Source organism: Rhinoraja longicauda, chromosome 4 (genome assembly GCF_053455715.1).
Source record: "Rhinoraja longicauda isolate Sanriku21f chromosome 4, sRhiLon1.1, whole genome shotgun sequence".
Taxonomy (NCBI): domain Eukaryota; kingdom Metazoa; phylum Chordata; class Chondrichthyes; order Rajiformes; family Arhynchobatidae; genus Rhinoraja; species Rhinoraja longicauda.
Genome location: NC_135956.1, coordinates 80,128,428 through 80,145,442, shown reverse-complemented (window position 1 = coordinate 80,145,442; position 17,015 = coordinate 80,128,428). Strand labels below are relative to the sequence as shown.

Sequence of the window (17,015 nt, the reverse complement as noted above, 5' to 3'; positions counted from 1 at the left end):
TTCAAAATGAACTACCTCAGCCAGGTATGCTGAAAGGAAGATTTAAAAACACTGATCAGAATGAGGGTATTTATGGTGCTATCAGTGATCTTTCACCCTCCCCATCCCCATCAAGAAACTTCTTCTGTACTGGACAGAACCTCTCAATAAGTATCTCACACTGCCTGGGTGGTAATCTACAGAATTCTGTTACGACAGAGTAGGTTCTGAGGGACATCGACAATGATATTAACAATTTAATCCTTTCTAGAAAGTTCTTTGTAGATAGAGCAATTTTGTATTTCATCTGTCGTAATTAATTATAACGAACACCTACTTCGAATGATCATAGGACTTTAAGGTCATTGAACGATATGTGGCATAGCTTTACGTGCAGCAGGTCTTGGAATTCTTATCAGAATATAAACTCTGCAGATTTCATTACATTCTGGACCAGGCCAACATTAATACTCAGGATCTTTATTATTAATAAATCCCCAAATTCATCTGAACTATTTGCTGTTTGTCTATGAGGCCCAGACATTTTGTAAACAAGAGTTGTAAAAACAATATTTGTTGTGATGGAATAGTAAGCAGCTTTTAAGGGGATATTTTTTTATCAGCTTACTGGAACCAGGCAGTTCTGCATACCGTACCCTTCACTGAATTCATTAATTGCTTTTCTAACATTGGGATGGGGCAGGCTGTTTCAGCCGGTTTGTTTCACATACCAAATAACGGTTCAATAAGCTTTGCTGTTTAAAAATTTAACTTTGGCATCTGAATAAGTCTGCTGCTTTAGATTATTGTTCTAACCTTTCGGAGAGTATTCCATTCTGGTACGAGCCAAAATAACGCTGCCTGTTCTCAACTGGCATTATATCAAGGTAACCTCCATCGTAATTGCGAATGACCCCGGCATGTACTGCTGCCCTGCAAATACTGGATCTCTGTGGGAAAATTAAAATGAATAAATAATCAATATTAGAAGTAAATTATATCTCAGTAGAACTTCACCCCTAATAATAGTCACCGCCTCAAATAATAATCAACAAGATTAAAATTATGTTAAAAACAAGTAAAACAAATGTTATAATGGAACTGTTGCCTGCATTTGGTATCTTAAATCATGTCACTCAGGCGGACCCTGACAATCTGTTTTCTCCATTGACAGAGCTTCCCCTGCCAATGGAGGAAGCCTTGCCATTGCCATTTTCAGCATGATTGGCGAATGTGGGACAACACCTCCAAGGTTAAGCACAGTACAACTGCATCAACCCTTCACAGGGCATATCAAGTAGCTGATCCAGTCTTGATCCTCTGTAGGTGAATTTTCTTGACATCCTTTTTTTCTTTTGCTTTACTGGTTTCGCCATTTTTCACCCTACAGCAAGCATTCAATTCTTAAACTAGCCACGCTCCGATGATTGAGATTTCCAAATCAGCAATTATACTCAGCATTGTGCCTGGGACCAGGGACATTGAAAGCTGGTTGAATTCATTTCTCGAAGGACTTTTACAGTGAACAAAGAGAATACTTTTGTAACTTTGTAGGTGCCCTAAAGATGGTGACTTTTTCCATAATTGTGTGTTGTATGGAAAACAAAGAATTTCATTGTACTCAGGTGCATGTGACAATAAAGTATCATTCATTCATTTAGTGAACGTCCGGTTTGAGCTATTTTTGTATATAGGTACAAGAGATCTCATCAATAACATTTTTTGGGCAAACATATTTGTTGTGCTTGATAACAATCATTAAATGATTACACGATTAGCTGTTTCTTGAATGGAAATCAAGTGGTTTACTGCACGCCTACAAATGCTTATACTTTTAAAGAATGTCTGACACAATACTTTTAGCAAAAATATCAACTCATAGTATTGACAAATAAGATCTTGTGAATCCTAACCAACACATTTCCTTTAGGTGCAAAGGACACAGCTTTCTGCACTTTACTAAAGTTAAAAGTGACTGTGCTTTCAAAATTAAACACTGAAGTTCACCCTAAAAGGTGGTTAAAAACAAAGATGCAGTAAAACTTTTTTGGATTAATTTCCCCTTTTTATCATGGCCTGTTATTTTACTCTGCTCTGATACAATCTGTTCGCATACTTCAGAGACTTGCCCAATGCAGGAGCTTTACCTTAAAACCAGATCTGATCACTACTTTTTTACCAAAACCACACATAAAAACCTGGATGGTTGCAGCACAGTGGGATTGCAACTTAGTTGGAGATGCTATCTTTTGACTAAGGCATTCATCGGAGTCCCACTTGCTCTTTGATGTGAAGTTAAAGAACTAGAAAATTATAAAGAAGCCCATGGCTTAATCATAGATTAGGAAGACCCAGATGGTGGCCATTCAAGAAATGGCCCATGGAAGAATTTTAGTAGGGGCAGGAGGAACAACTCGCCACTCAGGGACTTAGTGAAATAATAAAATGCTTAAATATGATAAAGTTAAAGTCTTCAAATTTTAACATTGTAGAGCTTCATTCCACTTTTACCTTTGACAGCTTACACACAGCCAAAAGACTGGGATAAATAGCATAACAGCACGTTTAATGTTAATACAGTGAAGCCTTCAGTTCCAGTATCAGCCTCACATGGTGCTCCGTTTATTAAAAACCCTTTTTTATTAAATGATCACACTTGGCTCTACTTTGAGCCACAAACCCACATCTCATCTTCCACACACTGCTAGCTTGTCAACTGCGTCAGGCACATCACACAAACACATCATCAAACCTCCCTCAGGCCCAAAGCTGGCCACACATGCTGGCACCACCAGCAGCAGCAACCTGGTGTGATGGTACAAGCATTGGCAGAGATAAGAATGATGTGGCGTATCATTGCTGTAGGTGCTGCCACACTCAGGCCAGCTTTGGGGCAGAGATCGCAGAAGTTAAGCTGACACTCACATGGCACTTCAAGAGCAGAGTTCACAGGCTACATGCAGATGCACGATGAGGGAGATTATTTTGCATTTGTATGTTCATCTATTTTGTATGCATAATGCAGTTTAGAATGCTGATTTGGTTTGGCCTGTATTAACTAATTGTCATTAAGTGGATACAGAGATAAACAGTGATCAAAGCAATGGAACTGTGGAAGAGTGAGTGAGTATGTGTTTATTCTTGTTTATTTTGGAGGTGCTAACTTTGCTGACACTTCAGAAATAATGATTATTCCTAATTTCCTTTTGGAGGTGGTGGGGAGCAGCCTTACTTATCCCAGTGTGATGCTGTATGGTAGAGCATTTCAGCTCATTGACCCTGTGATAAGGAAGATGCAATGGAATAATTCAATGGCAGAAGAGGTTGAGAGTTGGAGAGAGGTGCTCTGAGCCCTGATCTTATTAGATTAGAGATACAGTGCGGAAACAGGCCCTTCGGCCCACCGGGTCCGCGCCGCCCAGCGATCCCCGCACACTAACACTATCCTACACACGCTAGGGACAATTTTTACATTTACCAAGCCAATTAACCTACAAACCTGCACATCTTTGGAGTGTGGGAGGAAACCGAAGATCTCAGAGAAAACCCACGCAGGTCACGGGGAGAACGTACAAACTCCGTACAGACTGCGCCGTAGTCGGGATCGAACCCGGGTCTCCGGCGCTGCATTCGCTGTAAGGCAGCAACTCTACCGTTCCGCCCTTATATGTGGTAAAGGCGGAAGCGCTCCGCAAGTTGCTACAGTATATTTTGTAGATAGTACACAATTCACCCTTCTTAGACAGGTTTCACAGCAGGGACTGGTCAGAATAATAGATACAATGGTGTCAGTTAAGAAGATTATTTATTTTGAGATGCAAGTATAGCTTTGATTTGTGTTGAAGAGGCATGCATCCAATTAAGTGAGGAGTATTCAACCAGAGTGCTAACATTCCTTGGAGCTGATAGAAAGGCCTGAGGTACTGAGGATTCAGGTTTTGCTGGGGATAGTCTCTGATATACTCTTATGTTCACACATATTAAATGTCTAGTCCAAGTACGTTTCCAGTCCATGGTAAACGCTAGGATGTTGGTAATGGGAGATTTTTGATGGAGCCTCAAGATACGTCTTTCCCACAAAAGCAGTCAAAAATGGCCTCCTATATTTACCTCCTCCAGAATTTGAGATATCATGATGCAGCTCTGCAATTCTCCAGTAACACCACACGGAGTGCTACGTGCATTTTCAGTCACCCAGCTATAGGAAGGATGTCATTACCTTGGAAAAAGTTCAGTTGAGATTCACCAGGGATTTTACCCGAGCTAGAGCTATAGGGAGAGGTCAGATAGGCTGGGACAGCTCTAGAATTATGATGATAACTGCAGTTATGGGTAGAGATCATATAGTAGAGAGAGCAACAAACCATTATGAAGTGAATAACCCTCTCTGAAGTGCAGGAATGTGCCTGCGGGGCATTCTCCACACAGAAAACAATGTGATGCCATGGGTGGTTACATGGCTGATATTTAAAAAAACACTGCTTTTCTTCACACAACCTGACTAGTTAACAGCGGTTAAACCTTGTCACCCAGCAGCCTCCCCAATGGTTTGGCAGGATGACTGAAATCTAGTGATATATAACATGAATGTATGCACTGTCAGAATGCACATATTGACAGGGAAACACTATGGAGCTTCAGAGTTCTACAAGGTGCAATGGTGCCTTCGGGTCAATATGGCCGTGATCAATCTCCTTGCATCATTAGGAGCCTGCAATGTCTGTGACGTTTGGGATTACACTGCCTTGTGCTCTTTACTCAAAGAGAACACAAACCCTAACAGGAAACATGTAGAGCCATGGTTCTTTCCAGCCACAGGCAGGACTGCCCAATGTGGCGCTGTGGTTGCAACGGCACGCGGCAAGTGGCAGCCCTCAGTCACCACCTCCTTGAAAATTCAGAGTGTCAGCGCTCACTGTTGCCCACACAACATGTGTTTCTTCAAGTGTTTAGTAGCGGGAGCAGTCCCGTCTAAACCCCTCTCACTTTGCTGGGAGCTTTCCTTGCTCTTCATCCCCTCTAGTTCTCTTTACTATGTAGAGCCCCAACTGACGTCGGTCCCTATTTGTGACAAAGGATAACTAGATAATTCATATCAGCTCCTGCTCAGTAATCTGTGCAGAATTTACATCTCACTCAAATGGCAACATAGCTCCCTCCATTGAACTTAATTTGTTGCACTAAAAGTCAGCTTTACTCTGCTTAGTTTACACATTGTATTGGCTGAATTGTGGCAGCCTAAGGAAGTGCAAGCATTACATCAGAATTCTATGATGACCCACACCAAACTACCTGTTCTATAATCTTCTGGCATATGCATGCTGCTATGGTACCCAATTTGCTGAGTAGCAGAATAATCATTCACAATTAAATGTACAAATAAACCATCATGCAATATGCTGGTAAGCAGCTGAAATACATATATATATATATACTCGCACACACACACATTATAATACAAATTATGAAACAGGAATCACTAACACCATTTAAATGCATATCCTGCACACTCCATTCGTAAATAAAATCAAAATCATGGTTTATGGCAAGTTTGCTAAAATAATATGCCAGTGTTTCAAGGAGTTTGTGATTCCAAACTATAAAGTGTTGTTTATGTCTGTAATTCTGGTGATAAAAGATTGTGCACCTCAAATAAAATATTGGAATGCTTACCTTAACAAATATCACTCAATAAAAAAGGATGAAATGTTGAGTTTAAAAGCTTTAAAAGTCTAACTTTATTACTGTGGTATTGTATTGGTGTACATGCATGTGTTGGATTTGCTCAACTATTTAGAAGGGAAACATTACAGCGTGATATAACTTTGTGAAATAAGTGAGGTCTATTACATATCAGGCACAAATGTAAATTGAGAATCAATTTTAAGGAGCATAATATATTGCAAATTAGGCAAATTTTGCACAGTGCATTAAAGGTAAGAAATTTGTTATTATAGTAGTAAATTTTTATTTTACCCAAGCTGAGGTAATGTGGACCTGCCACTCTTAACATGACATAGTTTTACCACCCATGGATATATGACTTACTTTCCCTCATTAAATTCGTTCTGGAAAGGATGGCATCACTGTAGGACTGTTGTTCTTTGTTTCTCTACTGTAACATTTTCCACAGAATTTTGGCAAACAAAAACTAATAATAAATAAATATCCGTTTGGTTTTTGACTCCAATTTCTCTGGAAGGGTTTGTAGCTCAAACACGAGCCATCGCTGGTTCCAGTGGTGGCATCTTTCCTAGAATATACTGTACGAAAATCTTGGATCATCAAAGCACCTTTTTTCAAATTATAACATGGATCATTCCAAAAATCACAGCAGTATTTTGCCTAGAAACTCACCGTATGATAGAGCTTGAAATTTGTGACTCTTGGTCAGATAAAACCAGGTACGCAGAAATGAGAATAAGACATTTAGCCCCCTCCACCCCCAATTAGGTCGAGAACAGAAATCATTAAGATCTAAGGATATCCTAAGTCCAATGAAATTTTAATACTTCTGAAAGCCTGCAGTAAGTTTTGAAGCTGCCATTTAAGTCTCTCAGAGCAGTAAAAGGAAGAATACTAGTCCAAATGCTCCTGGTTCTACAGAGAATGCTCCACAACACTCAAGAGTGTGGAACTTTGGCTCCCATGTGTGTTGGTATGGGCAGTAACATTGGTGTGTAACCAGTGATATTATTATCAGGCACAGTTACCATTTTATGATCAGTAAAAATTCACAGAGAAATGTTTGCAAGCATGATCTACAAGGCTGAACTCAAATTTAGCACATAAAACATAAGCACTTTGCAATCCAATTTCTCAGCACATATACCCAATTTTGTTTACAACATTCCATAAACCTCATGTAAAATTTAACATTTAATTCAACTGCTATTTGTAGAAAGTTTCTTAATCTCTATTATCGTTTGGGAGGAGAGGCTTTGCTCATCTTCCTCTGCAAGACTTATCCCTAACTTTCAAACAATAGGCCATTATTCAAGATAATAGTTAATATTTCTACTCCACCAGTTCCTACTAATGTTCTTCTTATCGAGTCCACATCACAAGGTTAGAAATTGTTCATCCAGAGCTCGACACACTTCTTGGCGTCTTGCGCTTCTTGTGCTTGGTGGTGGAAAGATTGGTGGAAACGGGCGCGACGTGAACACTCTTTCCAACAGACAATAGACAATAGGTGCAGGAGGAGGCCATTCGGCCCTTTGAGCCAGCACCGCCATTCAATGTGATCATGGCTGATCATTCTCAATCAGTACCCCGTTCCTGCCTTCTCCCCATACCCCCCTGACTCTGCTATCCTTAAGAGCTCTATCTAGCTCTCTCTTGAATGTATTCAGAGAATTGGCCTCCACTGCCTTCTGAGGCAGAGAATTCCACAGATTCACAACTCTCTGACTGAAAAAGTTTTTCCTCACCTCAGTTCTAAATGGCCTACCCCTTATTCTTAAACTGTGACCCCTTGTTCTGGACTCCCCCAACTTTGGGAACATGTTTCCTGCCTCTAACGTGTCCAACGTGTCCTGATTCCTTGACCCCCCTACTATTGTTTAAATATCTTCAAGCAAAGCATCAATTAATCCTTTGAATTTCTGGAAATACAACACTGTGTGCAACTTTGCCTTATAAAACAAAATACAGTGGCCTTTATGGTACATCCTTTTTGCACTCCCTCCAAGATCAATACATCTTTAAATTACGGTGTCCAAAACTGTTCATTTTATTCTGGGTGTAAATGAACAAAAGCCTGGTATGTATGTAGCAATTTCCAATCCCTTACAATCCTTTTTATCCTTCTTCGCTCATTATCCCTCTGATTATTTTTCTATCACTGCACGGTATTTGAACACAATAAAAAAATAATGCATTTGGCAGAAAGTTAACAGGTTTGGTTTCTAATTATCTGATCTGGGTTTTTGCGCTCACTATGACTCTTGTCATCAGATCAGTATTTTGTAAAATAAATCACTTTCCTGGTTTGTTACAAAGCTTCATAAGAAAACTGAAGCCAAACTCATCAATCATGTTTTGCAATAGGGACTGCATTCAGAAAGCTTACAGGAAATTTTTATGCTTTGTTGTGATTTCTGTCAGTTCTACTTTTAACTGAAAAAGATACAAAGACTGAAGTAACTGAGCAGGTTAGGCAACATCTCTGGAGAACATAGATAGGTGACGTTTTGGGTCAGGACCCTTCTTCAGGCCAGGGTATGAATGTGGGGTGGGGGATAAGAAAGCTGGAAGAGGGAGGGGTGGGACAAAGGGGTAGGACAAAGCCTGGCAGGTAATCGGTTAATACAGGTGGGGCAAGGGGGATTGATAGGCAGATGGTTTGACAAAGGCTAGGGATGAAAAGACAGAAGGTGTGAGCCAAAAGGATTGAAGAGTTGCTAATTTTGAAGCTAGAGGAAGGAATCTAGGTGTAAGGAGAGGGGAAAGGGAGATGTAGGTGCGAGTCCAGGTGTGACACAAGGGAGAGAGTGGGAGGGGGAAGGAAGGGTGATGTGTGGGGGAAGAAGAGAGGGGGAGGGGGTTTGTAGTTTCTTAAAATTGGAGAATATAAATGTTCAGTCATTGGGTTGTAAGCTACCCAAAGGAAATAGTAGGTGCTGTCCTTCCAGTCTGCGTGTGGCCTCAGACTGGCAATGGAGGAAGCCCCAGGACAGAAAGGTTAGTATTGGAATGGGAAGATGAGTTAAAATGGTTAGCAACTGGGAGATTCAGTAGGCCTTGGTGGACCAAGAACAAGTTTCACCGAGAACTGGTTTAGTTAGAAACATCAAACTTTAACTGTCCACAATATATTTCTTATCCGAAAATTTAGATTCAATGTATTCAATTTTTTTTTAAAACACAGTACCTAAATGGCAAAAGATTGTAGAGCGTGATTCAGAAAAGGCTAACGGGCAGTTACAGCAACTAAGTAAAGAGATAACAAAATATTATGATTTATTGCTAAGGGAGCTATGCTTCAACTACAAAGGAAAATGGTGAGACCATAACTGGAGTATTGTGTGCAGTATTAGTCTCCTTACTTCAGGAAGATGTTAATATATTGGAAACACGTCAGGGAGGTTTACTAGACTAACACCTGGAATAGATAGACGTATTTGGAGAGGTTCAAGAGAACAGGCTTATGTCTGCTGGAGTTTATATGAATTAGACTAGACTTAATAGAAACACAAAATCTTGACGATAAAGATATTATATTTCATGGGAAATTCTTGGTATGAATTAATTCAGGGAGAGTTGAGGTTATATTAGGATCAAGGCTGATCTGAACAATGTTGGAGCAAGCTTGAGTGCGCTGAGTGATCTTTTACTGCTCCCAATTCTTATGATCATATACACATTAGTGATATATTTTTAAATTATATTCCAGTCACAGTAGACAATAGACAATAGACAATAGGTGCAGGAGTAGGCCATTCGGCCCTTCGAGCCAGCACCGCCATTCAATGTGATCATGGCTGATCATTCTCAATCAGTACCCCGTTCCTGCCTTCTCCCCATACCCCTTGACTCCGCTATCCTTAAGAGCTCTATCTAGCTCTCTCTTGAATGTATTCAGAGAATTGGCCTCCACTGCCCTCTGAGGCAGAGAATTCCACAGATTCACAACTCTCTGACTGAAAACGTTTTTCCTCATCTCTGTTCTAAATGGCTTACCCCTTATTCTTAAACTGTGGCCCCTGGTTCTGGACTCCCCCAACATTGGGAACATGTTTCCTGCCTCTAACGTGTCCAACCCCTTAATAATCTTAGTATTCTTAGTATTCTAAAGAAAACTGAGATGATGTGAAACCCATTACTTCGTGCATCAGAAATGGATACTATGACACAAAAAATAAATCCTTGCATTTATATTCTTCCCTTCACATACCTTTCGATACATTCTAGAGGGCTTTACAGTTAACAAAGTACTTGTCAACCATCATAAGGTCATCAATTTGCACACATCATGCTGCCACAAACAAGAATGCAATGGTAAGCAGGTAAATAGTTTCAGAATTGCTGATTGATAAATAAATACACTGAGAATAATATCTCTGCTCCTCTTCAAAAATGCTAAGGAGTATTTTATGCCATGCTGTAAAAGCAGATGGGGTATTCACTTAAATTCTTTCTCTGCTACGCCCTCAACATTGCACTGGAGCGCGAGTCTACATTTTTTCTACACTCAAGGGCATGGACTAGATCTGGAAATGTCTGAGTCAGAGCACCACCAGCATAGCCACTGCTGACAATGTTGAGACTATTGTACACTAAAAATAAAATCATTCAGCAAGATCCATTTCCATTACTTACATCAGAGTAGAACCGGCTTCCAATTACCGGAGCCAGGTGTGGATTTTCCTCCAAACAATTAGGTGGACAATACATTCTGAAAAATGGGAGGGAAACACACAGGTTCAGCACTTCGGTTCAAGTAAAACAGACACAAGCGACAGCAATTACACGGACCATGTAACCTGATTTTCTCTGTCAGTAAGGTACTTCATCAAAAGAAAAACATTAAATAAAATGCTATCCTAATCCATGTACAATGCACTAAGCAATGTACTTTCTGCCATTCTAATACAGATTCTTCATCTGTATGTTATGTCCATCTGATGTCTACCTTGATTTGCTATTCTGTGAGGAAGACAGAAAGACCAAGATGGAGAGAATCTGAACGTTTCGAGCCTCCACAATTGCAGGCATGATTGGCAATGGCCAATGTAGATTAAAAAAATTAAACTGTAAAAACACTTTGCATCTCCATATTCAGTGTCAGGTAGTGAGGTTTAAACCGAATGCATTCAAGAGAGAGCTGGATAGAGCTCTTAAGGATAGCGGAGTCAGGGGGTATGGGGAGAAGGCAGGAACGGGGTACTGATTGAGAATGATCAGCCATGATCACATTGAATGGCGGTGCTGGCTCGAAGGGCCGAATGGCCTCCTCCTGCATCTATTGTCTATTGAGGTGTACATGTCAAGAGCATTTATGAAAAAAACAAGTTAACATAAGATGCTAAAGGCCAGTATCCCAATGTTCAAGAAACCCAGTAGTTAAGAGGAAGGTGCTGATACTATAGCAACTCAGAGATACCATCGATCCCCCTTGTGTCAACCAAGGAGCTCTACTACTCCTGCAGTCACTACCCTGCTCCCACTCTAGCACCCAACTCTCTTCTCCAGACTGTATTCATACCTCAACAAACCCACACCTGAAGACTAGCCCCTCTCTGTTTACAATGTGGACAAAGTACAGAATCAATTACTCTCACTTACCGTGGACAATGTGAAACTGGTTTTTTGAATATGCAAATCTGATGCGCTCTTGTTTGGCAATTAGCAGCTTGGACTGTGGAAAAGTTGACATTAGAGTTAACAATAAAAATGTGACTGGAATAAATTGTTTATAACCCACATTTAGAGAACTCACCTGGTACTTCAGAGATTGTAAATGAATTGGCAGGTCTATATTTACTGAAATAAAGGAAGAAATATATTTAGTAATGGCAAAAATGAATGCAAATTTGTAAATCATAATCACATAGATTGTTTAACTGTAAAATAACTATGAAAAAAAATAATTATAAAAATAATTCCTCTCAGACACTTCTTTAAACACTTCCTTCCAACCTTTCTCCTGCATTTTCCTTTACTCTTCAATCTCACTGTCCTTCCTTCAGACTCAGCCTCACTTCCTATCCTTTCTCTTTAGCTCCCTTCATTTCATATTATTTTTCATATTTCAGATACAGCGCGAAAACAGGCCGTTTCGGCCCACCAAGTCCGCGCCGCCCAGCGATCCCCGCACACTAACACTATCCTACACACACTAGGGACAATTATTTTTTTTTTACATTTACCCAGTCAATTAACCTACATACCTGTACGTCTTTGGAGTGTGGGAGGAAACCGAAGATCTCGGAGAAAACCCACGCAGGTCACGGGGAGAACGTACAAACTCCTTACAGTACAGCACCCGTAGTCAGGATCGAACCTGAGTCTCCGGCGCTGCATTCGCTGTAAAGCAGCAACTCTACCGTTGCGCCACCGTGCTTTCTGCTCACTGGGATTCCCTCAGCAGTTAAAATGTAACCACCGTGCAGAAGAAATGTCCAGGAGAACATTACAATGATTTACGGAAAAGTTCTTGGTCTCTCAGCGTGGAGATGCACATGAAGTAGTTCATAGTAGACCCCTAATTGTTGACTTCTTTACACAGGTATAGAAATAGGCTGCAACTGAAAACACGAATACTCACCCAAATGATTGGATTCCATTTCTGTTGGATTTTATAAAGAAAGGCTTCTTTCCTTGTCTTGTAATATCTACCCATCCACCTTCATTGTCCAGCAAGCCATGATGCATTGCAGCTCGACAAATGCTTGATTGCTGAAAAAGTACATATGAAATTAAAGCAGATCATCAATCGAATATGGCCTAAATAAATCACTGTTATCATTTTATGCCTCCAAAGCTTATATAAATGCAAAACTAATTACAGATCAGAAAATAGAGGAGGGGGCAAGGAAACAACTTAACGAATGTAGGCATTAGACTGCGCTGGTTGATAAAAGAATCAAATGATGTGAGCAAAATGCCTAATTTAAATAGGATATTAACAGCCAGCTTTGAAAAATAAAGCACTTTGATCATTTTTTAATCTATTCTGCGAGGTCTACTAATTTCATTTTTCATGATGTTCATCAGTATAAATCAACATAAAATAAGCAAAATCCAATAGCAGTCAAACACTGACCAGCTCCTCCTAGTTGTAACAGTGATCACTTCTAACTTGCTGGAAAAATCAGTCACTTCCTCCAGAGGACCTCCAGAATTGTGCCTGAAATTTAGACAAAAAAGTTGTCCACTTCCTGGGCTCTATCACTGGAAAAGAGGAGGAGCAGTGTCGGAAGGAACTGCGGATGCTGGTTTAAACCGAAGATAGACACAAAAAGCTGGAGTCACTAAGCGGGACAGGCAGCATCTCTGGGTGTTGGGAAGGAATGGGTGTTGTTTCGGGTCGAGACCCTTCTTCAGTCTGAAGAAGGGTCTCGACCTGAAAAGTCCCGCTTTTGTCCCGCTGAGTTACTTCAGCTTTTTGGGTCGATCTAAGGAGGAGGAGCTGGTCAGTGTTTGACTGCTATTGGATTTTGCTTTTTTTATGTTGATTTATACAATTGAACTTCATCAGTCAGGATACTGAGTAGATAAGTTGGAATGTTATGTTACAGCTGTACAAGGCACTGGTAAGTCCACAGTTGGAGTACTGTGTTTAGTTTTGGTCACTTTGCTATAGGAAAGATGTTGTTAAGGTGGAAAGAGTGCAGAGAAGATTTACAAGGATGTTGCCAGGACTTGAGAGCCTGAGTATTCTTTGGAGCGTCGGAGGACGAGGTGATTTAATAGGGGTGTACAAAATCACAAGGGGAAGAGTTTGGGTAGATGCACATAGACGTTTCCCCAGAGTAGGGGAATCAAGAACCAGAGGACATTGGATTACGGAGAGAGGGTAAAGACAATGGGAATCTGAGGGGCAACCTTTTCACACAGAGGGTGGAGGGTACATGGAGTGAGCTACCAGAAGAAGTCATTGAGGCAGAAATTATAACAACATTTAAAACACATTTAAACAAGTACATAGAAAAGAAAGGTTTGGAGGAATATGGGTAAATCGTGGGCAGGTGGGACTAGTGGGACTGGGGCACTTTGATCTGCACCGGCAAACTGGGCTAAAGAGACTACTTCTGTGCTGTATGACGCTATGACTCTAATATGAAATATAATAAATCATGGAACTATTTCTTCATTTTATTTTAACTCACCATGTCATAATGCAGTGTCCCAATTACTTTTCCTTCGCTGTAAAAGCAACCTGCTGGGCATTCATATCTGCAAGAAATGCAATAAATTAAAAGTTGGGTCCTTGCCTACTTTGTTTCTAAAATTTCTTGACTATGCCCAGAACAATAAATTTATGCATAGTGCATCTGAATGCCAATGAAAATCATGGATTGTCAATCAGTAGAAATTTAAACTGAACAAAATTAAATAAGCAGTTTTAGACTATTTTTGGGGGGTTATTTTTCAGTTACTTTTCCATCCTTTAATGTGTGGGATATTTCTCAGGAAAGACACAACCCGTTACGGTAGTAAGCAGTACAGGAAATGAGGTTTGCCTCCACTTCTCACCAGGGCCGTTTTTACAGCATTATGGGCCCCCGGGCAAAGCAGTGTACTGGGGCCCCTACCGTTACTCTCCCCCACCCCCCTTTCCCTACCAGCCCCCCCCCCTGTCGTGCCGGCGAAAAGCACTTACCGAAAAGCACTTAGCGATGGACTTAGGGTGCTACATTGTTGCGAAAAGCACTTACAGATCGCTGTGAGAAGCACTTAGGGAGCTAATTGTTGCAAAACAGACCGAAAATGTTGCGAAAAAAGTACTTATTGAACCTACATTTTTAAAGTAGTATTTATTTATTGCAAGTCACTTAACATACACAGATCAGCATGGGGCCCCTATGCTCGTGGGCCCCCGGGCAAGTGCCCATCAGGCCCATGCGTTAAGACGGCCCTGCTTCTCACCTATTACAAGTCGTTCCTTTGCATCGGTCACGTAGCTTGGTTTCACAAGACACCACCTGAGCTGCAGAATAAATAATTAAATCACTTAGTTTTTCCTGGAACAGTTTCAGAATGGCCATGGTGTGTCAAGGCTTCTGGAATTCAATTACTCAGCAAATGCAGTCTCGCAGTCTTTTAAGAAAATTTATGAGATTTATGATCCTATGAGATTTTATCATTCCTATGAGATTTTATCGTATGCGGCTGCAGTATATTTTGCAATCAAGAAAAGTATGAAACTAAATTTAATGTTCAATTAAGGCTAGCCTTTTTACAGCATAAATTCTACAAGCAGCAGTCACATTTTGGTCATTTTCAAATAAATGGCAAATTCAGATTTCTGAACAGTGCAAACCAGTTCTTTAGGTATAATTCTGTGAAAAGATATATAATGCAGAAGGGTGGCACTGAAAAACACATTATTCCCACTTTTTACAGCATTCCAAAAGAACCAATCCCTCACATCACCCAATTAATTGTAATCTCATTTACAATACATTCTCCCCCTTCCCACAGCATCGTCCATCACAATCAACCGGAATGCAAAGATCGTCCTTTCAACTTCTCTCCTCTCACTATTCATCGTACCAAATTACTCCTTTAGGATGACCTTTTCCACTGTTTTCAATCTGATATACTTCCACACTAACTTACAAACCCACCTCACTCACCTACAACAACCCATAACAACCTGGCTGAGACCTTTGCTAAATATTTATTTTCAATACAAAGAGTCGTGGAACTTTCAGTCACTTGCCTAATTTAATTCTCTTTCCATCTTTTGCTCGAACCACTGACTTTCCTTGGCCTTTCATGCCATTCCAGTGAAAATTAGTTTTTTAAAAATCACATCTTTTCGTTAAACAATTAAACGAGATTATTCAGTTTTCATTTTCACCTCCTCAGGATCATTTTTTGCTTTTTGCTCCATCGCTACTTTTTAGTTTGCACAATCACCCCTTGTCATTTATTTCCCTCTGTCCTCCACCCTTATTAGAGACGTGATTGTTCTTTCCCCCTTTCCCCTTCTATTAGGTTTAGGTTTATTACTGCCATATGTTCCAAAGTACAAAGAAAAGATATGAGTGTGCTCTGCCTCAAACCTATTACTTCCCAAACTTCTTCCTTGCTGAAGTTAATTCCCGGAATGGCGGGACTGTCATATGTTGAAAGACTGGAGCGATTAGGCTTGTATACACTGGAATTTAGAAGGATGAGAGGGGATCTTATCAAAACGTATAAAATTATTAAGGGGTTGGACACGTTAGAGGCATGAAACATGTTCCCAATGTTGGGAGAGTCCAGAACAAGGGGCCACAGTTTAAGAATAAGGAGTAGGCCATTTAGAACAGAGATGAGGAAAAACTTTTTCAGTCAGAGAGTTGTGAATCTGTGGAATTCTCTGCCTCAGAAGGCAGTGGAGGCCAATTCTCTGAATGCATTCAAGAGAGAGCTAGATAGAGCTCTTAAGGATAGCGGAGTCAGGGGGTATGGGGAGAAGGCAGGAACGGGGTACTGATTGAGAATGATCAGCCATGATCACTTTGAATGGCGGTGCTGGCTCGAAGGGCCAAATGGCCTACTCCTGCACCTATTGTCTATTGTCTATTGAAAGATAAATGACCTGAAACATCAACAGTTTTTCGCTCTCCACAAATGCTGTCCGACCTGCAATATTTTCTAATTAGGTTTCCTTTGCCCATTATATCTTGTCTTTGTTTGAAAGTATAAAACAAGTTGTTCTTACACATTTGTTGGGTATTTATTATCTCATTTGCTTCAAGGTGCTCTGTTCTTGTGGAATCTGTTTGTATTCGTGCATTTGATTGCGTTTCCTGTGTTTGTGTGGTCTGTCTCTCAACTTCGTTAGTTTCTTCCTCTGGTTCTGAAGGAGAATAGTAGTGACTGGTGCCATCATCTTTAAAATGAAACAAAAATGGATAAGGATGAGACAAAAAAGGTTTTTCATAAACTAATATCCTTCAAAAGAGTCCCTTCGCCAAAGCGAGTTCTTGCCAGTAAGAGAAAACCAAAAATAATCATAAGTTTTTTGTAAACCAAGTTTAATCAAACAGGAGATAGACACAAAGTTCTGGAGTATCTCAGCGGGTCAGGAGAAAAGGACCAAACAGGACTTCAGGATGCCTGCACAATTCATCGCTCACTGTCCCAAGACATTAACAGACAAAATATACAATATTTTCAAAATACACAGGACAAGATGTTAAAAATCCAAAGTGCCAAATATCAACTTGCTCCCGGTGGTGATGGGAGGCATGCAAGTCAAAAATTGCATTTACTTAAATTATAGGAAACTTCAGTTGAATTTATAGTAAGGCTATTTAAAACATTCATGCCCATATGTGGAATATCAATGTGATAGATAATTCGTGTCTTTGCTT

General features: G+C 40.3%; 1 protein-coding gene across 1 annotated transcript in view; it reads right to left on the bottom strand.

Moving 5' to 3' along the window:
* The window catches only part of crispld1b (cysteine-rich secretory protein LCCL domain containing 1b), a 39,582-nt gene that overhangs the window by 2,968 nt on the left and 19,599 nt on the right, over positions 1 to 17,015 (bottom strand). The window contains exons 7-14 of the mRNA XM_078398184.1: positions 16,361 to 16,531; positions 14,575 to 14,635; positions 13,815 to 13,881; positions 12,251 to 12,381; positions 11,423 to 11,466; positions 11,269 to 11,341; positions 10,303 to 10,378; positions 796 to 929 (exon numbers count right to left, since the gene is read on the bottom strand). Coding sequence (XP_078254310.1) covers positions 796 to 929; positions 10,303 to 10,378; positions 11,269 to 11,341; positions 11,423 to 11,466; positions 12,251 to 12,381; positions 13,815 to 13,881; positions 14,575 to 14,635; positions 16,361 to 16,531 — 757 coding nt within the window. The remainder of the gene's footprint in view (positions 1 to 795; positions 930 to 10,302; positions 10,379 to 11,268; positions 11,342 to 11,422; positions 11,467 to 12,250; positions 12,382 to 13,814; positions 13,882 to 14,574; positions 14,636 to 16,360; positions 16,532 to 17,015) is intronic.